At 42.7% G+C, this 23,142-nt stretch overlaps 1 protein-coding gene across 27 annotated transcripts in view; it reads left to right on the top strand.

Annotated features, from left to right (window-relative positions):
- Positions 1-23,074, top strand: part of MEF2C (myocyte enhancer factor 2C) — a 170,394-nt gene extending 147,320 nt beyond the window's left edge. For 12 of the 27 annotated variants that reach the window (XM_083404118.1, XM_083404137.1, XM_083404119.1 and 9 more), the window contains 5 exons: positions 9,824-9,996; positions 13,008-13,031; positions 14,120-14,249; positions 15,384-15,519; positions 21,277-23,074. In XM_083404118.1, coding sequence (XP_083260244.1) covers positions 9,824-9,996; positions 13,008-13,031; positions 14,120-14,249; positions 15,384-15,519; positions 21,277-21,598 — 785 coding nt within the window. In that variant the 3' untranslated portion in view covers positions 21,599-23,074. The remainder of the gene's footprint in view (positions 1-9,823; positions 9,997-13,007; positions 13,032-14,119; positions 14,250-15,383; positions 15,520-21,276) is intronic. The other 15 variants (XM_083404121.1, XM_083404126.1, XM_083404122.1 and 12 more) reach the window with 3 other exon arrangements.
- Positions 23,075-23,142: the final 68 nt, after the last annotated feature.

Below are 23,142 nucleotides of genomic sequence, written 5' to 3' on the forward strand. Positions count from 1 at the left end.
TTTATTTGCATCAACCCTTTTTGATTCTGTTAGTTTTGATTTTGTGTGTGTGTGTGTGTGTGTGTGTGTGTGTGTGTGTATATATATATATATATATGTTACAGTTTCCCCCTGTGGTTCTAAACATCCTTGAGATATGATGTGTTTGGTAAAGTTTTTTAAGTGTGTGTGTGTTTAGGGTACAGTGGTACCTTGAGTTACAAACGCCTCAGGTTACAAACGCTTCAGGTTACAAACTCCACTAACCTGGAAGAGTTACCTCGAGTTGAGAACTTTGCCCCAGGATGAGAACAGAAATCGTGTGCCGGCGGTGCAGCGGCAGCAAGAGACCCCATTAGTGAAAGTACGCCTCTAGTTAAGAACAGTTTCAGGTTAAGAACGGACCTCTGGAACAAATTAAGTTCGTAACTAGAGGTACCACTGTGGAAGGGAGAATCAGACTGCTGTGTGCCCCATCCATCTTCTGACATCTGTGCACAGAACAGTATTCCAGCAGGCTCTCCACATGATCAGGAACCCCAGCTGTGCAAAGTTTCCCATCACACATCAGCTCCCCTTTTCAGATGCTGCACCAAATGTCAAGGGCAGGCTCAGCAGGTGTGGTCCTCCTCTGTGCCTCATTTCTGTAAAGGACTCCAGTTTATAGGAATGGCAAGGGCTCTAAAAAGCAAGGCGAGCACTGAACAGAGAGCACCTGTCACTGTGGCAAACCTCTGCTTCTGCGCCCACACATTCAGTATCCAGTGCTACAAACCTGAGTCTTCCACATCTAGTAAGGATTCTTAAAGCATGCATACTCAAGACTCATATCATTCACACAGTCCTTTGGATGGAGGAGATATTTGATTCTGTTCACATTTCAAGGCAAGTTTACCTGATTTGCACTTTTCTGAAACGATGCATGAACCAAAAATGCAGCAATCTTTTGCACTTCTCTGAATTTTGCAAAGCAGTTCTCCAGCCAAGTAACTTGTACAAAAATGCCGATAGTGGAGTAAAAGTCTGAATGGAAAATGCATATGTTAGTAAAAAAAAACACCCTAACATGCAAAATTGCATCATGTTAGGAGAAACTGCTTTGGAAAAAAAACAGTTATTATAGACAAAATACATGTGTTAAGAATGCTGATGAATGTTCACAATGACTTCCTTTAAAAAAAAAGATGCAAACTGATGAAGAAATGTGGAGAACTGAATAGTGGACGGATGAGAAACTTAGAGAAACCAAAATTGGCTGATTTGACCATCCTACCCAACCCCCACAAATGGCTTCCATATAAACAGAGCTTCTTACCTGCCCATATAGCAGATGCAGGGAATTGTGGGTCTTGCATAAGCTGCACAGAGTAATGTGAGCCATGTCATGCCTTCCTTTTGGAAGCACCTAATTGGAAGTGTCAGAACCTCCCAAGTGAGCTTACACTTAACCGTAAAGCCTAACCATGCGGTAAAACTACAATCCCTTACTGTAGGACTGCAGCATTCAATCAGTTGACCTTGATGTTTTAAGCCTTTTAAGGCTATGGCCATTAAAAAAAAAGAAGAGTCAGATGTGGACATCAGCATGTAATACTTCTAAGTGGCTTGTTTAATTAATTAAAATGCTATTGCTGAGTTGACTGGCCGTGGGGCGGGGAGCTCCTAGGTAAACAAGATAATGTGATAGGTATAGTACAAAACAGTTTTGCTGAAGTGGAAACAAATAAATCAATGCAATTAGTAGCAGAGAATATAGGAAACACATGTTTTCCTGCATTACAGCAATATATTTGCCATCCCCCCCACAATCAGATACCATTAAGAAACTATAAAGCATAAATTTCATAGCCTATGATTGCAAAGCTGATAGTAGTATTGACTGCAACATCCAGTCCTCACAAAAAAAAAAACCTCCAGGATCCTGATTCTGCACTTTATGCATGGCAAAAATATTACTTTGCCTTCAAATGTTTCCTTCCCTGCAAAAATCTGTTCTGTCTTCTCAGTCTCTGTGTAGTACAGCACTGGGTTGACTGTGGCAGCCCCTCTTATTCCCCAGTTGGCAGTGCAGATGGGTGCATCTATATAAAGAGAAACTGCATACAGTACTGTGCATGAGCTAACAGGCAGTGAGAGACAGTGTAGTTTGGAAGTGCTGGTTGCACTGAATGTTATCACCAGAATTCATTCGTTTCATTGGCTCTTGCCCATACATGGAAAAGCTTTAGTTCACTGGTAGAGCAACTCTCTTGCATGCAAGATAGCCCAGGTTCCTGGCAGCTCCTGATAGGGCTTTGAGAGGCAGTCAAACAAGCAGCGCTTAAACAGGGGCTATACTGAATTAAGAAGATGCAGGCCATTGATGCTAAATGTTCCCTTTTTTGAACTCCTGGCCCACAGGTAAACCGTATAGAAAAGCAATTTGTGCAATGATTTTTAAAAAAAAAATGGGACCTGCAACAAAACATTTCATTGTGAAGTTCCCCTGTTCAGGTTTCCAGTCACTCCATTCCATCCACCACCAGCCCTCTCTGATATTCCACTCCTGCCTCCAACAGCCAGCCACCATTCCAAGCCCACTGAGCATGCTCAGCCCCCATTTAGCTGCTTTGGGGGTTTCCCCCTACCTGTAGGTTGGTTGGTTCTTCTAAGAAACTTTTTTTTTTGTAATCTGACAGCCTTGGGGTTTCCCCAAGCCTGCAAGTGCTTCCTTCTTGTGTGCGTTTCAGCAACATAAGAACTGACGCTGTTAGTAAAAAAAGGAAAAGAAAAACGGTGTGGGAATCAAAAGTTACTTCTAAAGATTTTCTCTCTCCTTGTTTCCACTTGGGTTTCCTTTGCTATTTGCACTTAGCCAAGGTAATGTACTATGAAATGCTTAACAGATGTAACATGTGAGTAGAAAGCTTCAATTAGCTTCTTGGGGAATGGGGTGGGTGGCAATGAAGCTGGATTGTAGACTCAGAAGTTGCATGGTTTTCTGGCTTTCCTTTTTGATTTTGCAAGTAACACATTATTAATTATAAGTATGTTTATTTTTTTGATGCAACTTAGTTAAAAAAACCAAAAACCTTCTAAGATTTCTATCCTGTCTGGTCATCCAGGGAATTCAACGTGGTATGCATAGGGGCTACTTTCCCCCAACAGCAAATCCTCTGCAATGGCCCAGTGCGACCTGGAAGCCAATGTAGCTCATCTCCCTACTCACCTGTGTACCTTAGGGGGGAAGAATTCTCTGTCTCCATGCAATGGGATGGGGAGGCAGTTTCCATATAAAATGTAAATACCCCTTCTCCTGCCCAACCTCCCTTCAGTCAATTTCCAAGGATGCTGAGAGTTCCTTTCATATTAGCTCTGGGCCCTCTCTATCTGGCCTCCAGGACTCTCCCTAGACCTCTTCTTCTCAGCCCTGCTGCACCCCTTCCCTGAGTGCTTTTGCAAGGCTGGAAGTTGTCCTTGAAGTACAGTAATGCTGCTTACTTGCCTGAGCAGAAGAACAGCTTGTTGAATGAGGCCACCTGGCCCAGCAGTGGCCGACCAGATGCCTGTGGGGAGTCTGCAAGCTAGAAATGAGCGCAACTCTGCCCACCTGCAGTTTGCTGCAACTAGTTTTCAGAGGCAGAGTGCCTCCGACAATAGGTTTGAAAAACAGCTATTGTGGCTAGTGGCCTAAACAGAGAGATCTATGTGTGTCTAGATGTCTGAATTGCTTGAATGACAGTAGAGTCACATGTACTGTGACAAGAGTCATACCTGTTGCCCCACCCACTTTTTTGCTCTGGCCACGCCTGCCACTGGTTGCCTGAAAAAGCTTCCCTACTCCTGCCCCCCCCAGCCGAAAGCCTTCCTAAATACATCACATTTATTTTATTTATTTATTACCTTTATATACAACCTATATCTTCCAAAGATCTGAAGGTGGTGTAGATTGTTTTCCTTCTCCCCATTTTCTCGTCACAACAACCCTGTAAGGTAGGTTAGGCTAAGAGATGGTGATTGGCCAAAGGCCAATCAGTGAGCTTTATGGCTGATGAAGGGGGATGAGGGGTGATTTGAACCCTGCTCATTATAGATAATGTATCTCAATATAGATCCATTCATTATCTATATTGTTTCACTCAGGGTAGTAGGGAAGCTTTTTAAAGAAATTACATTTTTTTGGATTTTTTTTAAATCAAGTTAGGCATCTCTGTACAAATGGGGAGCGGTGGTATCCTGTCAACAAAGTTCACTCTGCACATTTATTTAACAAAATGTCCTTTTCAAAGCTCTGACTGTTTCCCCTGAAATGAGGAGAGCAGAAGCAGTGACCAAAAAAGAAGGAGGAGGTGTTAGACAACATTCCATTTCTTTTCTCCCGCTGCAGTGACTTTGGTTCGTACAAAGGGCTCCCAGGGCATTCCGGGAGAAAGTGGTTATTTGCTGCAGCGCTACACTCAGCAAGAAATAAACTATCTGTAAACACAATTTGCTCAATAAAGTCAATAAAGCCAAAAGCAAGTTCTTGTAAGGGTCTAGGGAAAGGAGTAGTTTGCACTTAAAGCACCTTGGCTGAGGAAGACTATAAATTTACACCTCCTGACACATGCCCTTTGGAAACTTGTGCTTCCTCTGTTTTTGTTGTCATTATTGAGTGCAAGTGATACCCATAAATGTTGAGTGTGTGTGTGTGTGTGTGTGTATTCTGTTTCAGCAAATGTACAGCTTTTTAATCGAATGAAAACGCAACGCAAACTCAGCCGAGATCTCATCTGGTCTTCATTTTCTCCTAATTTATAATCAGGAAATCCATTCGTACAGGGCATATAATTTTTGCGCTTTCTAGTGGCTTGTGGAACGTACCATTCTGCACACAGTCACATTTAAATTGATAACCGTCCAGGCAAAGTGTAATTTTAAAGTACAGGCTAAAGGAAGGGTTTGATCTCTATATTAGAAGGGCTGCTCCAATTTTGTTGCTGCTGGGTTTTCCCTTGAGTTGTTTTGCATCTGAATTTAACCAAGACCTTCTTCTTCTCCAGTGCATTTGACTAAAGCTGCCTCAGTAGAGGCCAAAGCTTTCAGCGTACAGAGGAGGATGCGGTTTAAGCATCCAGATTAAATGCAGGCTCTCCTTAGCTGCAGGCCACATGCATGTATTCATCACTGATTTCCAAATGACGGGTTTGTATATCATTGGTTTAGAGTCCACAGCCTTACATTCCGGGACCCATATTCTGCCAAAAGCATAACAATTTGGTGGCTGGAAGGAGAAACAGTCATTATATGGCTCCAAATTGCTAGCTGGCACAATGTGCCAAGAACAGCAGAAATCCGCTGGTAAGGAGAAGATTGCAGTCGCTCTTTAAAATAATTTGATGTTCTAAAAATACAAATGCAGGAAATGTCATCACGTTTCAAAATATTTTACATTAGTAGGTAAATACATAAAGAGTTGCGTGATTGGTGTTTCTAAGTGGCACCGTCTCTAAATGATAGGAAAGCATTCCTGGTGTTGAGTTTTTGTATTAAATAAATTGCTTTGATTTGAAGTAAATCATTTGTAGAAAAGAATCCCCCCCCTGCACCCCACTCCATTTCCCTTCCTTAAAATAACAAGCAGGAAAAAAAATCAGACTCTTGTAGTATAAAAGACAGCCACATATACATATTTGTTATATTTTTAAAATTACATTAAGTGCAACGTGTGTTTAATTGCACACATGCGAGAATGCCACATTCACACTCTGAACAACTGCTAGTCATGTCGCATTATATGGCATGGCCCACATATTTTTCCAGAACAAAATAGCCTCTTTATGTATATCGTTATCAAACCAAGCCTTACTTCATGTCTTCTTTATAGTACTTTCCTGAATTCTGTAAATATGCCTTTAGTTCTTTCCTTTAAAAAAAAAGTTCCCAAAAATAATTGTAGATTTGGATAATTATTTGAATCCCATTTCAAAAAATGTGGTTTGTTTTAAAGGAACTGGTTTGTTTGCAAAGCATTCCTGCATTTCTTTACAGTGAACTCCTACCTTTACTTTTTACATTACTTTGCGTCACCGGTAATGCCAATCAGAAATCTGAACTAGCAGAATACATTAAAGTATATAAATAATAATGGAAATTAAGGTTGCAAACCTGGCCCCACTTACCTGAGAGTAAGCCCCATTGAACTCAGCAAGACTTACTACTAAGTAGACATGGTTAGGATTGCACCAGGAAGCTTTCCTCTGCATGCTACATGGAAATGAAATGCCAAGATAATTTTTTATGCTTATGTACAGTATACGTTGTACAAGGGCAGAACTTCCAGAAACATTGGCCCTAACTTTGTAGTTTTAAGAATTTCCTGAATATTTGTGGTACAGTTTTCCTTCAGTGTTGTTGGACACAGATTATTTGCCTGGTTAGGTTTAAAAGCACTGATTTACCATGCAATTTGATGCCTTTTTAAAGAAGTCTTCCTATGTTGAAATGTGATTTAGATTTTAAATAGGGGTGGCTAACCTGTGGGTGTTGTTGAACTCTAATTCACATGATCCCCAGCCAGTGTAGCCAATGCCCAGGGTGACCAGAGTTGCAGTCCAGCCACATCTGGAGGGCCACCTCTGCCTTAGTCTTAACTACCTTAATCTTGGCAAATGTGAAGCAAGCCTATTTTCATTGTATTTGCCTAGCAGCTCTCTGTGTCTGTGTTTCGTGCGAGAGAGTTTGAGAGACTTTCTTCAGCGCACACTGTCGATTCCCTGCTATTAAGCACCATCTCAGACTTGTATGTTTCAAATAATTCTATCAGGGTTTCAGGATTCCATGTGCCACTGGAGTTCTCTGAAACACAGGGTGATTGAAGGGTAACTCTTTTGGTGGCCTTGAAAATGTGCCCTTAGATTTGAGGCTTCCGGCTATCTAGGCAACCGCACAGCAGGTGGCTTTTGGCACAGAAGTCGCTGGGGGAGAAGAAGGGAGGGAGGGAGGGAGAGTAAATGAAATGTGAGCATAAGCCCCAAGGAGGAGAGTTGGGAAGCCAGTCCCGGAGTAAATATGTTTTGGGGCTTTCTTCCTCTTCTTTTTAGTAGGCGTCTCCTTTTCCCTGAGTGGCGTTCATGGGCGAGAAGGTGGATCCAGCTTTTGGGCGCTTGGGAGAAGGTGCTAATTGCAGTGCCGTGCCAGCCGTTATCATTGTTATTATTGCCGTTGCAGAAAGAGAAGGGGCTGCTTCTGAAAGCACCAAATTAGCACAATACGGAGATGCTTGAATGTCAGGATGTAAAAGCCTTAAAAGCAAAAGACAGCAGAGATGAGATAGAGGGGTATTTTCAAAATCACACAGCGTTCAGGATCGAGCTCTGAAGGTGGAGGAAGGGAGAGAGGCAAGACGGAGAAGCATTGGAGAATTTTCCTAGTCCTCCTCCAGTTGTTTTTTGCTCTTTCTTCCCCCCCCCCCATCCGCCTTTCACCCCCCACCATGGAAATTATAGCCTTGCTGCACTTTCCTTTGTTTCAAAACAAAAAAAAAACCTGAAGGGGGGGGGGGGGGAGGAGTGAGTCAGGCAGAATCCTCTTGTATTTGTCCATGAAAACAGCCTGATCCAAGAAGGCTTTTCTTTTGTTCTTTCTGCCTCTGTTCCCCACCCCCACTCTCCCTGCAATATTGTCTGAGGTTGGCGTCTTTCTTCTAAGTAATGCACACTCGGTTGTATTCAGTTCAGTGTTCGATACTATATGACAAGCGCGCATAATCCAATCACCTGGTTGCCTCGGGCAACCCAAATTCTTCCCAAGGTCACCAGGATACCTGTTAGGACCCTTTAAAAAAAGTTTTGGCTTTTATTTTTAATCCCCTCCACATTTTTTGTCCATCTGTCTGTCTTAGCTGTCTATATAGTTACAGAGAGAAATGGGAAATAGAAACCTGGGATATTGGGTGGTATCCAACTAACTTGTTCCATCGGTGCAAGGATTTACACTTGCGCAGTGGAAACACACCCACACCCCAAACACAACAAAATGCACTCCATGCCCTCCTCATATTTCTTCTGGGTTTTCTCCCCACCCTCCAGAGCAGATTTGGGCGAGGGGGAGGAGGGAAGTTCAGTTACATGGACATAAATCCTTGCACTGACAACAGAGCAAGTTAGTTGGATAATGTGCATTGTTATTAATTGCGTATATATACTCCTAACTGCCTCCTTCTGAGAGGTCACAGCCATGCGCTTGGGCATATCCCAGTCTTCCCCCGCCCCTCATGCTCACTTTTGCATCAGTCCTGTGTGGTAGCTTAGGCTCTGAGAGTTACAGAATGAGTTTTATGGCTTCCTGGTCAAGTGGTAAGAAACGCTTCCCAAGTACAAGGCTGTGGCAGGGCTGTGATATAGACGTTTGAGCTCCTAGAGGGGTATCCAGGCTGAAGGCTACACAGATATTTCCCCAGCTTCTCATTGAAGAACCCGTGGTGTCTTTTCCCTACGCAGGATGCCATTGCTATTTTAAAGTATTTGCATTTGATTAAAAAAAAATATGTTCTGTTGTTTTCTGCCCTTTTGGATGGGATAGAAATTTAACTGATGAATTTGACTTTTGGCCTCCTTACACTGGGCAAAAGTAAGGACTGGCATTTTGCTGCCTAATTTGAAGCAGCAAAAATGATATATGAAGAGACGGCTGGATCAGGCCAGGGGCCCATGTAGTCATGTCCTCAGGCTGTAGAGAGGGGGAGAGTTGGGGTGCAGAATAAGGGAACTGCTCTGGACTGCATATGGTTAAAAAGAGAATAGTATATAATCCTATTTACTAATTATCAGGATTATCAGCGCTAATAGGTGCTGATCCTTTTGTAGCTAAAGTGGAACCATTGAAGGGCAAGAGATAGAATTCAGGGGTTCCAAAACTCATAGAAGAAGAAAAATAAACTTGGGGAGAACCTAAGGGAATCCCCAAAAACATTTGTATAAGGACTGACCCCACCATATGCTGACTGTCCCATGCAGGACGTGGAACTTGGGAAAGGTCATGGCTGTCGGGGCAACAACACCACACTACTGTACAGCCTTTCGTTGCAGCTCCCATGTGTTAACAGAATATATTTGGCAGCTGATCACTCTTGGCTACTATGTGTTTCAGTGGCTTAGCAAATCTTCTGATTCTATTTGTATGGTTGATTCACAGCATAATGGTGACATAGGACCGCCTGCCTTTTCTGTCAGTGTATTATTGAACTAGGGAATGTTTAGAAAGAATAATCGTTTCAAGTCCACTGCTCCACTTGGTACCTAGGCCACAATTTCATAGAAGAGCACAGTGTTTCCGTTATCGGACACTTCTTATCATGCATGTGCCGTTGGTGTCCTCCATGTGATATGTACTCTTGTATTTCAGGTGTTTTTGCATAGCTCTGGTTTTGAGATGGGAAACCCAAATGTTCCCCTCTCCTCCTACTCCCAAAAATTAACATGGGACACAATCCGCCAGGGTGTTCTTTCATGCATGCCTCACTGAGATAAACGGGACCTGTGCATGATCATTGCCAGGAGATGGTGGGGCTCTCGTTTCTTAAAAGGAAGGTGGTGCAAGAGAACATTCTGGTGGATTGTGTACAGTGACAAATATCCGACTATATTCCACATTGTGCTGCTCGGAATGGGATGGGAAATCTGCAACCACCCCATGTCACAGTCTCTTCTTCCAGGACCACTGAAATAATCTGAATATACACGTTACAGGAGATTGCAATATTTCTGGGGGCATGTTAGTGTTAACTGAATTCGAGTGTCAGCCTACGTACCGTGGAAGCGTTTTTCAGTCCGCATCCCTCCTTATCATTTTCTTTCTCTCTCTCTCTCTCTTCAAAATTCCACAGGGAACGGGTATGGCAACCCCCGAAACTCACCAGGTCTGCTGGTCTCACCTGGCAACTTGAACAAGAATATGCAAGCAAAGTCTCCTCCTCCCATGAACTTGGGAATGAACAACCGTAAACCAGATCTCCGAGTGCTGATTCCACCAGGCAGCAAGAACACGATGCCATCTGTGGTAACACATTTTCATCCTTCCCCTTCAAGATAGAAATTTCCCAGACAGCACTAAGGCCATGGGGGATCGAACACAAGGGCTTGTCTGATTTATCTGTTGTAAGGCTTCCTTGCTTAAAAAGGGAGTTGCTCAAGCAAACTGAAACAAAACAAAGACTTAAAAGTCAGATTTAATTAAAATGTATCTAATCTAATGTAAAAAGCCTGAATCAAACTTAAGAGTTACATTGTTTCTGAATCAAATTAATTATTACTTCTCAGAACATATAAGAAATCATAGTCCCTGTACATAAAGTTTGATGGGGCTGTTTGATGGGATTCTGGATAGCAGAGGGCCTTAGTAGTAGTTTCAAATAAATTTTGTTGTCTTCTGAGTAGGTCCCTTCCCTCCCTCTCTCTCTCTCTCTCTCTCTCTCTCTCTCTCTCTCTCTCTCCCTCCCTCCCTCCCTCCCTTCTTCCTTTCGATTTTAATGTATTTATTTTCTTCAAGTCTTTTTCTTACCTACTTTTTGCTACTTTTTGTTTTACCACTTTGCTTGGATTGAGGAAGCCTGCCTCACCATGAGCAGTGGTAGATAGAAAGCCCATGGCTCTCCCTCAAAGAGCTGCTTGACAGCCTTAGCCTTTTGATCAAGCCCAAAATTCTCTTAGTGTATTTGATACCGCTGGGGCGGCTGTTCAAGAAAGCGAAGATACAGATGCGGTGTGAAATCCACACATTCTCCACCTTTAAAATCAATGGGGGTTGCAGTGTGGTATGTTTTCCACTAACAGGCTTAATAAACCTTAAAACACAAGATGTAACATCAAACCATGGTCTGATACTACACGAACAAGCCTGGAAAATGGGTATATCCCCTTGCATGCTCTGAGCTGTTAAGTAGGAGGAACACAGAAAATTGTCTTGTACCGAGTCAGAACATTGGTCCACGTAGCTCAGTTTTGTCAAGTCTGCCTGGCAGCAGTTCTCTGGGGTTGCAGGCAGGGTCAGACCAGGAATTGAAGCTGGAATCTTCTCCTTGCAAGCTATGACGGAGCTACAGCTCTTCCCTTTTAACAACTTCCTCTTCCTGTTGTTGTTATATCTAATACCCACCCTTCACCAGCAGGTCCCAGGGTGGACTAGAATAGATCACAGTCACTGGAATTGGGTGGGCCCTGAAAACATGCATCTCATGTGTCACAGACCAAAAGCTGTACAGCGAGGAAGCCAGATACACCTTTATGGAGAGGGAATTCCACAACTTAGGGGCTGGTCCTCTCCTGGGCCACCACCGTCCAAACATCTGAGAGAGATGCAACTTCTAAGGGGGGCTCCTGTGCTGGTCATTACACCCAGGAAATATGCAGCAACACAGTGTTGCCAAACAGCATTCAATCCCGATTTGCAATCCCAGTTTTCAGGACAAGCAAGGGTGGGCAACCTGTGGCCCTCCAGATGTTGTTGGACTATAGCTCCCAGCCTTGGACATGTAGGTTAGTGTGGATGGGAGCCTCCCCTGCCACAAAGTCTCTTTCTACATTCCCTAGGACGCCTTCCTCCTACCCCAATCCCTAGGGCTCATACGAAGGCCTTTTTTGTACCTCCCTGTGGGAAAATGTGCATTCTGGTCTCACCCTGGGAGAGTGCATTTCTGTCATCAGTCTTTGCAACCCTTTTCTGCTCACCTGCTACACCTTCACTAGGCACCTGTATCTGTCATGATTTTTCATAGCACCCATACAATGCTTTTTTTCTTTAAAAAAATGTTTAGGGGCCCTCACATTTTCCTACTCATATTGCAATACTGCCCCTGAGTGTGTCCAAACTTAGATTCACAAAATGTTTAGGGGTATGCATACCCCTGCAGAAAAAAGGCACAGGACCTATATATTTTGGACAGCAACTTCCACCTTCCTTCTGTTTCATGGTTTCCTCTGTTAATATCTCAATAAGAATTTCTAAGCTTCTTCCCAAAGATTTGCAGAAGAGCAGTAGTTGATTCTTTATTTCACTGAACGGCATCAAGAAGTGATTTTTTTTTGAAAAGTGAAGCTTTAAATCTTCCACTCTGGAACCCTGGTCACATTTTTCAATAATCGGAAACAGCAATTATTCTTCACAGAAAAGTCCTTTCTGTTATTATTGGTTTTTTAAGGGGGGGGGGCATTATTAATTTGGTGTTGTCAGATTATGTTAAATAGAGCTAGGATACTGTCAAGCCATCAAAAGTGCATGAGACATGCTAGTGTCTTTTAATTCCCTACAAATTAGCATAGTGGGATGTAAATCTTTTACCCGAAATCTACCATTTAAAAGGAAAACATACCGCCCTGCAACCCCCATTGTTTTTAAAGGTGGAAAATGTGTGGCTTTCACACCGCATTCCCCGCCCCAAAATAAATAAATAAGATCAAGGTGGCACATGTAAGTGACGCAGAGAATATTTGTTTTCTTCATGTAAAATGGCAAGCAATATAAACAGTTCTATCTTCGCTCTTAGCATGATGCATTATGAATTAAATTTGGCACTCAAGGTAAAACTCCCTAAATGCAGCACTCCCTTCTGGAAGCAATGATATAAGTACAATCTCTCATGCTCTTCAGACGACTTAGGCAGTGACACGGCATCTCCATCAAATGATTTTTCCCAAGGAATGTTTTCAAGGGGTTCTCTTCTTGGTGGGGTCTCTGAAAACCAAGTACTTTGCAGCCACTGGGGCTGGATTAACAAGACAAAGACTTGGTTGGGGTGAAAGCTAGTCTTCACCTTTGAGGTAAATGTCTGGAGGTACTAAATGCAAGGCTTTATTCAGCAGAGACAGGCCCTGTGAGCTTCAAATCATTTACTGAGAGCAGCTCAGGTTATTACTGCATGGCGAGATTACTCTGGAGTAAGCAGTTTAAGAGAGAAAGAGAGGGTCACCCCGGCTATGCTTTGAAATAGATCTATGCCTTATAGAATAGCAAAGTGGCACACTTTAGAATATCTGCTTTTGCTAATTATTCATCCTCCTTTCTTATGCTATCAGTCTGAGGATGTTGATCTGCTTTTGGTAAGTGAGAATGATCCTTGTTTTAGTAATGCAAAGACAGTTTGTTTGCCAGCCCTCACTGAGATAGTAGGAAAGCTTCTTTACCATGAAAAGTTTTATCAGATTTTTTTTTTTTAATGCCATGTTACTTTCTGTCATATTCCTATAATTCAAGAGTTGAGAGTGATTCTGAATCCTCTTCCTTTTTAGAAAGAATATTGCTGTTCTAGGGATTTCATCTTCCGATTTCCCCAACTTTCATATATTCACATTGAATGCTCTGTACATTTAAGTATCCCAGGCTGAATTTTTGCATGTTAATAGCCAACACCAAGAAAATATAAGAAACATCTTATCCTTAAAAAAAACAAAACACCAAAAAATAGTTTGAATATCCTTCAAGTAACTTTTGCTATTGATGAAAATGAAGTGGTCACAGCACCATCTGCTGGTGGAAAGTGAACATGCAGGTTTACGCTTTCATATACAGTGGCTTGCTTATTTGCAACATACAACACTCTGAAAGAGATCTGTGTGTGTAAGCGTGCTTCTGTACACATGCCACTTGCTGGGCCAGGAACTGTGGGTGTGACTTAGGTGTGCATCCATGTACATGTGCAGTCTATCTGCACTGCATTGCTTTCAATCAAGTGTCCATTCAGTGCTCTTCTACATTGTGACAAAGCTATCATATATAGCTACCTGTTTAAAGTATGGCTGACTTGTGATGAAATACCGTCATTTTAATAATATTTTGCAACCAGGTTTTTAAAAAACCTAAACAATGCAAGTTACATATAATTAGTTATCATCATAGCCTGTTGGCTTACTAGTGTGTCAGGGTGGGGTGGGGGCGAATCTTATATGTTACTAGTTTGGTTACCTAGGAGATTCTGATGTAATGGGTTACTATGGAGACAAGTGGTCTCTTGAAAGATTGTAAATCATAAGGATTGGCAGAGTTCATAAAAGCCAAACGATAAATGATTAATTTTGTGAAATCTTGTGTACAGTTGTATATCGTATGAACAAATCTGACACCTAAATATAGCTCATTTCGACTGTTTTGCACCCTGCCATTAATATGTTTATTTTACTTACTTTAAAAGAATCAGAGGATAAATAACTCTCAGTCTGCTCAGTCATTGGCTACCCCAGTGGTTTCCGTGGCAACTCCTACTTTGCCAGGGCAAGGGATGGGAGGATACCCATCAGCCATTTCAACAACATATGGTACCGGTAAGTTTCCACATAAGATGCAAGCAATGTAGATGGGGGGGGGGGAGCCAGATATTGACAATACTACTCAGTACTACTGAAATGTCTTCTTGTGCACTACGTCTCTGAGTGCCATTCTGGCAGAAAATGCAGGAATAAATAAATTGTCTACTGAATCATAGGAATAGAGATGTATTTTTTATTGTGCATCACAATAAAAAATTACGTTAAGTGAGCAACTTGGATTTTCAGTATTTGCTCTACAGCTTTCGTAGAAGCTTAAAACTGGTGTTCACCACCAGGCATCAGGTACAATTTACCCAGTTCTTGAGGTCGTCAAGTATTCAGTACTATTTCTGATGTGTGCATCTGTCCAATTGATGCCGTACCTCTTTTGTACTCCCACACTGCATCCATTTGTGCAGCAGAAAGGTGTGGTCGAAAAGTGGTAGCAGCGCATCTCACCTTTTAAATTGGACCCATCTGTTTGCAGAGTCTGTCAGGGCCAGGCTGGGCTGTGGTTAGATGTGTCCAAATCCTCACCTGGAAGGAACACTCTTCAGCACAGGATCTCCAAACGCTGGACCCTTAAGTACAGAAGCATTTTGCTGATCTGGCCAAACTGAAGGCCGGGCTCCTAGGATTCACCCCAGTCTTCAGACTGCAAGAGCTGACATTGTGCAGCCTTGTTCCTTTCTGCACCTGAAGACTTGCACATACAAAGTTCACAGGAGGTCCCTCAGAGGTTACTGGCCTGTGAGCTTGGATGCCAACGTTATTCTCACTTTGTAGTTCCCAGTGATCCTCAGTAAGCCCTGTTCACTTCAGGCCATACTCAATAAGATGACTCTGGAGTGAATGGATTGCTGGCTCCTGTTTCAACATACATTTGTGTTTGATGGTAACAAATGTATGCACAAAACTTAAAAATTGTCCTCCAGGAATACAGAGAATCTGATTCAGTTAGCATTTGTTTCCCAAGATAACAACCCGAATTTAAGCTTTTGCTGGGGCAGTGGATACAGCTTGATACCCCAGGAGTACTGAAGGCACAATGGCTTATCAACAGAAAGAGCAAATGCTTAGGTCTGTAAGTGTATATCAGGTTTTCCCATGACTTTTAAATAATGGCATGTTTTCTGTTCTTGCACCTAGAATACTCACTCAGCAGTGCAGATTTGTCATCGCTCTCTGGCTTTAACACTGCCAGCGCTCTCCACCTGGGCTCAGTAACCGGCTGGCAGCAACAACACCTACATAACATGCCACCATCTGCCCTCAGTCAGCTGGGGTAAGTCACTACATCAGCAAGCGCTGTGCGCTCCTGAATATTGCATTGTGGTGGTCCGAGTGAAACAAGAATGGCTGTTCCCCCAGGGCAGACCCCTGTCTCTTGAGTTGATATATAGCAGCACAGTCCCGTCCGGGGTGAATTAACAACAAGGGCTCACCCAACTTGGTACTGACCAAGAAGCATCAGAGAACATGATCTATATTCTCCTATGCAAATGCTGACTCTGGAGGATGTAGCATGCAGAGGAGATGGAGGCCACAGCCTTGTCAGAGAGGCAGAATATGCCTTGTCCTTGTCAGAAGTGGCTCACAGACAGAGCCGGGATGCTAGCTTCCCAGCAGGTGAGTCACTGTTGCCTCCTGGAAGGGAGAGAGGTGAGGCTGCAGGGAGGTTGGTGTGGCCAATCCAATAAATAGAATAAATCGACACCCACCTCTCTGCCATCTTGCCCCTTCTCCTTCCCATCCTGGCAGACAATAGTTCCAAGTCACTTCTGGTCTTTAAATGAAGCCTGGGAGTCCTGGCACCATCCGCTTTGCATATTCCTGCTTCTGTGAATAAAAGTTGTTCTGCTGCTTGCAAGCTACTGAGAACGCCCCTTTCCTTTGAAAAGCCAAGTTTAACATGTAATAATAAACTGGCCAGCCCGCAACATATCAGTGATGGATACATCATGCAGATATGCAGGATGTCTGTCATTTGGTCACACTGAACTCCTGGGGTGTGTGCAGTTCAATGTGTCCAGACTCCCTGCCCACTTCTGACTGAGTTTGCTTGCCCCATAGTCTCTTCCAGCTGAACTGCCGTGGTGTGGAAGTGTTGGCTCCACCTGAGATTGGGCTGCTTTGTTAAGGAGGGATTTTTTCCCCCTTCCCTCCCTCTCTTCCCTTGGCTCAGAGCAGCAATAACAACCCATGTCCAGAAGTAGCCTGTCATTGCGCCACTGTAGCGATGGACAGGAATCCTTTATGCAGGAGGCATGTTGTTAATACTCAGATGCTTTTCAGGTCAAGCAGTTTCTATCATTTTCTGTTTGCAGAGGGTAAGGATCTAGAGTTGGAGAACGGGGGGTGGGGCGGACATTGCATGCAGAAGGTTCCAGGTTCAGTCCCCAGCCTCCCCAGTTAAAAAGGGATTAAGTTGCAGATAATAAAGATCTGTGCTTAAGATTCTGTGAAGCCACTGCTAGGCAGGGTAGACAGCCCTGGGAGAAATGCGCAAAGAATCGCAGAATTGTATCTAGTTCAATCTCCTGCAGTGAAGGAATCTTTCAACCAACATGGGGCTCGAACCCATGAACCTGAGATTAAGAGTTATGCCTGCACTCTGGTACAGTATAAGTCAGTTTCCAAATTGTTAATCTGCCCCTGATTTCAACTGTGCTTAAAAGTCATATTTTAAATATCCAAAACCTGAATGCAGGTAAGGCAGTTCAAATGCAACCTTACACCCCCACCCCAGCCCCTCTCCAGTCTATTAACACAAAGGTTGTTTCACTAATTAGAATTCTAATATATCTCTCCTCTACTTTTTTTAACTAAAGCTTTAGCACCACTCGAACTTTTTAACACTTTGCTCTACCAGTTTGCTGTGTATCTTTGCCTGATGTGTTGCCGAGTGACCTCACGTTGACCCTTATGTTTATCTGGCCATCCTCGCACAAGCACATTTCACTTATTTGGAATTCCGTTCTAGGAACACAACCTAAAGGCCTGCAAGCAAAGCTCAGTTTTCTTTCCCAGTTAAAGGGCATCCGTTCCTGCCCTCTAGTGGCTATTGCAAGAGAGCTCTTTCTTGAAAGGAATGAAGCCTGTTGCAAACCTTTGAAACTTTCAACAAACTACTAAATTTGCACAACTGTAATAGAACAAAAAATGCAGAATACAAAATGAAAAAGAGCAAAAAAGCTGACTTTTCTTATGATCTGAACTTCTACATACCATGAATGGGACAGGCTTGATGTAAGAATTGAAAAAGCCTGTGCCAAGTAGCAGTAATATCAATGAACAAATTGCTTTCAGTAGCTCACCATAAGATGTAGCAACAAGCCTGTCTGTTTGAGGAAGCAAGGTAATAATTAAATGCTAAACCATCTGCAAGCCTTCAAAGAAATGCCATGCGCTAGCCTCAATTTCCAATGAAGTAATAAAATAACTGCCCTAATTTTACCTGGAAAAATTGTTCTTTATTCATCATTCTAACTTTGACAGAAACCAGCACTTTAGGGGCAACCTTTAACCACACTTTCAATGACCCCACAAGACACCCCTGAATTGAAAGAGCTTTTTTTTTTCCAAGCCAGAAGAAAGGTTAGTGAAACTGAATATTAAGCTTTTGGGCTTGGCACAATCTCCAAGCTGGTATATAAACTGGTTTAAACATATTAGAAACAGTCAATTACTAAGAAAAATAATTTGGAAATCAACAGAAACCAAAACCACTGAATAATATTAGGTACTTATGGAGCAGAGATTATTCAATAGATTTCAGAATGCATTAATGCCTTTGTTCTAAAAATAAGCAGTGCTTTTCATAAATGCAGTATAATGCACCCTCGTATAAATTTGGGGAGAAAGAGGGGCAACCAAGAAGCCTGTCCATACTAAGTAGAGTAACAACAGAAATACTATGGGGGGAAAGTGAATTACACTGGGGAAAAAGAGTTTCTTGAAACAATACAAATTTGTAGTTGCAAATGTAACCTTTATTAAACCTACCCTGTCCAGCATAACATTCTAATCTGATGGGGATAAGAAACAGCAGACACTGGAATAAAAAAGAGTTACTTGAGTCTGTGAGTAAATAAGAAATTCTGAAAATAACAAGTGCATCCTGCACTTTTCTCTATTACACCAATGTGTATTGTAAGTGGATCATTCTGGTGTTTTAAAACTTTTACAGATTTGAAAATGTTTTATACAAAGCTATTTTACAGCATCAAGAAATGTCTTTAAATTTTCAATGGCTCATTTGACCGATTTTCTTTCCCTAATGGCACAGTACTTTAACGGCATTGTGGCCCAGTCCTGTGCATGTTTACTCAGAAGCAAGCCCCACCGAGCTTGTGGGGAAAACTTATTGGGCAAACTCACAAGAGAGTGTACGTGGGGTTGCATCCTGAGTTTATTGGCTTCAGGAGCCCCAAACAATGCCTATCAGAGGAAATGCTGCACTTCCGTTTGCTCCTCACACAATCGCAACTGTAGGGCCAACACACTTGTCCTTTCTGTTTGGGAAGATAACGGCACCAATTTTGACAAAAATCTGCTGAATGCTGGGCAGATGAAAGCAATTACCCATGCAGCGTTCGGTTCTCTCTTTGTTGCCTAACAATAGCCATTCATTATTAAACATTGTGACAATTAGTGAGAAAAGCACCGCCACATCATTCCAAGTACAAATGTGTTCACATGAGATAAAGCATTATTTTTGCGTTTTTGCAGAAATTTTGATAGATATTGGCTACAATCCTCCAGTTCTTGGCTCGGGAGGGTGTCCCACTAAGACTGCCAGAGCCGGGTGCAAATATTCATGCGCAAGTGGAGTCTCCCCTGCAGATAACTTTTCACTTCACTTCAAAGGAGCAACCAAATCTATGCTCAGAAAGGTTGACACAGGGCCACCATGTGCAAAGCACATCAAGCCCACATCAAATTTAAGTAGGAGCAAGCTGAAAGTTCAGTTTGATGCATGGTTCTGGAGCGTGATTTCACTCGTAATTGGCCAGCGTAAATGGTTGGTGTCTCCAGAGCTGTTCAGATAAACACTTACAACAACCACTGAACCTTTAAGGGGCAGAATGGTATAGCACCCACTAACTGTGCTCTAGCCAACTGCATTCAGGGTTACTGGGAAAGGGGAGGGGCATGTGTGATTAAGTGCGGAGGGGCATAGTCAACATTGTTGGGGTTGTGGCTTAAAGATGTGGTCCTGCTCCCCCATCTCACAGGTTCCTTGAACATGTTGGAGGGCATTTGAACAGTCTTCGCCTTTAGATGCAAGAAACTCCGTAGTGCAGGCATTAAATCTCAGTTTAATTTAGACATTTCACACAGCTATCGTATCAGACTGTTTCCTACCGTCAACATTTAATTTATACTTCCCATTGAACTCATGCACCTGCTCCGGGAGATATTCAAAGAGCAAACAGCTCTCGGGGTGGCCCTGCGCATTCTGCAACTGCCAACCTGAACGAGTCTCTTTAATTGAAACGAGTGCTTTTGAATTCTTATCTTTCATTTACTCTCACGACACTTCTATAAGGTTTGTCAGGTTTGAGGTTTTATTCAGAAGTAGAGCAGTGGGTGTGACAGAATAGTGCCATTGCTGACAGCAGTATCGACATACGTTTCTCCACACACACACACACACACACACACACACAGCCCCATCCCATAGCAAAGTCTCATCAAATTGGTTTTGTCATACTGGTTTTCAGTGCACTTCAAGCTGAAATCAGAACAGCCTGATCCCTCCTCTGAAGAGGCAGGCAAAGAGTAATTCCACAGATGTAATTTCTGTTGTGGAGCATGTTGGCTGTTGCCCGTGACACCACTGGAACACAGTAGTTTTACAGCTTTTTTGTGGGGGAAGGGTGCGTGTGTGTACGTGCGTTCATCAGTATACGCACACACATACACACACACACACACATTTTTTAAAGTAGCTATATGGATATAGGCATAGAGAGATGTAGATGTTATTTTCCTAGGCACCATTTTTCACTGAGCACACAGATCCTCTTTCCACCACTTATAGTCTACATCTGCTGTATTTTTAATTTTGTTTAAAGATAGCAAACCTTTCCCTCCATAGCCCACCCCACCCCCTTTCCATTTGTATGGTTATTGAGCTTCTGAAGCAGGACTTGGGATAGGGCTGTCATCATAGAAAGGGGGAAATTACTTTTAAAATGTTGGAAAAACCCAAGATAATAACCCAGTTTAAAAGTAATGCTAAACCATCGTTTATGAACAAGGCCTGGGCTTGCATGCTTCTGCCTCACCTCTACGCCAAGTTCTGATTACTTTAAACTATGATTTATTGAAATACAACAAGCTGGAGGAGAAGAGGCGGGAAAGAGCCCATGAGTCCAAGGCTCACCGGTGTTCATTCATGTAAACATTAGACCATAGTTTAGCATTACATCTGAACCACCAGAGAATTTTCCGAGAGCTTTCTTGAGCAAGGATTTAAATCTCCCCCTCCCACATCCAGGTTAATCTTTTGAGTGCACTAGAGAGTACAGAGTGTGGATCCCTCTCGCTGTTCCTGGAAAGTGTGGTCTGAGTTTTGACCTTTCTTAATTTGCCGCATCCTGGCTCGAACCTCTTCCCAAAACGGCCACAGTGATTTGCAGTTCCGACAGGCAACGAGGCGTTCATGAGGTCAAACCACCCGGCAGGGCAGAGCTACAACACTAGCTTCCTGGCAGCAGCCCTGCCGCCACTTCCTGAGAAGGGCTTCAGGGAGGCTAGAGCTGTGCGGGCGCACCAGTGACACCAGTCCCACATTCCCACAAGCGAGCCCACACAGCCTTGACCTCCCCACCGCTGCCAGGGAGTAGGGTTATTGCTCCACCCCTGCAATGGGGCCACTTCTGTCTCTGTAAATAATATCACCCCTTGCCCTCCTCACTTCCTGGCATGCCCCAGTCTCGGCCTCGAGTCTTTGAGCTGTTGTTTTGTGTTACGTGTGCATTTCCGGGGGGCTCTGCCTCCTCAGTCTGTAACTGGGTTTCCTTTCCTCCTACAGAGCTTGCACTAGCACTCATTTATCTCAGAATGCAAATCTCTCCCTGCCTTCTACTCAAAGCCTCAACATCAAGTCAGAACCTGTTTCTCCTCCTAGAGACCGTACCACCACACCTTCGAGATACCCACAGCACACGCGTCACGAGGCGGGAAGATCCCCTGTTGACAGCTTGAGCAGTTGCAGTAGTTCGTATGACGGAAGCGATAGAGAGGATCACCGGAATGAATTCCACTCTCCCATTGGACTCACCAGACCTTCGCCGGACGAAAGGGAAAGCCCCTCTGTCAAACGCATGAGGCTGTCTGAAGGATGGGCAACATGATAACATTATTAGCTATTAGGGGTTTTTTTTTTCCTTGCAGTGTGTGTGTGCGTGTGCGTGTGCTATACCTTAATGGGGAAGAGGGTGGGCGGGCGGGGGTCGATATGCATTATATGTGCTGTGCGTGTGGGGGCGGGGGGGAAAAGTCAGGTACTCTGTTTTGTAAAAGTACTTTTAAATTGCCTCAGTGATACCATATTAAAGATAAACAGCAATGCTGAGATAAGCTTCGCACTTGAGTTGTACAACAGAACACTTGTACAAAATAGGTTTTAAGGTTAACTTCTTTTCACTGTTGTGCTCCTTTGCAAAATGTATGTTACAATAGATAGTGTCATGTTGCAGGTTCAACGTTATTTACATGTAAATAGGTGGAAAAAAAGAGAAAAAAAGGAAACGATTTTTTGCCCAACGGTGGCAGATCTTTACTGAGAGAGAAAGCAGCTGTTATGCAACATATAGAAAATGTACAGACGTTTTGGGAGACCCAGAAATTGGGTGACCAAGTAAAAAAAGAAAAAGGATGGTCACCTAATATATCTGAAATGCACACAAATATGTTGGCGTATTATTGGAGTATGGCATTTAAAAGAGGACCATACTTGTAAAAAAAAAAATTAGTTTGAGGGCTAACCTATTTAATTTTTAAAATTCTGGGTCTGCATCACTTATTAAATAAAAATATAAAAATATGTAAATTACATTTTCCTTATTTTCATATTAAAAAGTAAGACAGAGTTCGCAAAGCATTGTGGCTTTTTGTAGTCTACTAAGCCAAAATGTGTTTTTTCCCCTTCATAGCTTCGCCAATATTTTAAACATCCCTGAAAGAAACAAAAGGGGACTTTTTGTTTTTGTATAGAAAGCACTACCCTAAGCCATGAAGAACTCCATGCTTTGCTAACCAAGATAACTGTTTTCTCTTTGCAGAAGTTTTGTTTTTGAAATGTGTATTTCTAATTATATAAAATATTAAGAATCTTTTAAAAAAAATCTGTGAAATTAACATGCTTGTGTATAGCTTTCTAATATATATAATAATTATGGTAATAGCAGAAGTTTTTTGTTATCTTAATAGTGGGGGAATTATATTTGTGCAGTTGCACATTTAAGTAACTATTTTTTTCTCCTTTTGGTTTTTCTTTTAATCTGCATACATTTTACAGAATCAGTCAGCTGTTGAAGGCTAATCTGCAAAAGATTAGATTTCCCCCCCTTCCTATAGCAGCCCATATAATTCTAATCCATCTGCCATCAGTTTTCTGATCCATTGTATATACTGATCAGCTCCATCCTACTGATCTACACATTTGAGGCCCTCTTCTTACTTTATTTATGTCTTGCGTAACTTGTGGCTTTCTGCAAATATTGATCACAACATGATCTGGCTCAGCTTGGCCTTCATTCCATAAATTCATCAAAATTGGCATCCTCATCAGATTTGCTCTCATTTGCAACCTGGAGGAAACAAAGAAAGGAAGTTTAGGGTAGCATCCTTCAAAGCATAGACATCCATGGCGGGAGGAGGCAAAGGAGGCAGCTCC

The sequence above is a fragment of the Podarcis tiliguerta genome (assembly GCF_965153285.1).
Source record: "Podarcis tiliguerta genome assembly, chromosome: 11".
NCBI classification, from domain to species: Eukaryota; Metazoa; Chordata; class Lepidosauria; order Squamata; family Lacertidae; genus Podarcis; species Podarcis tiliguerta.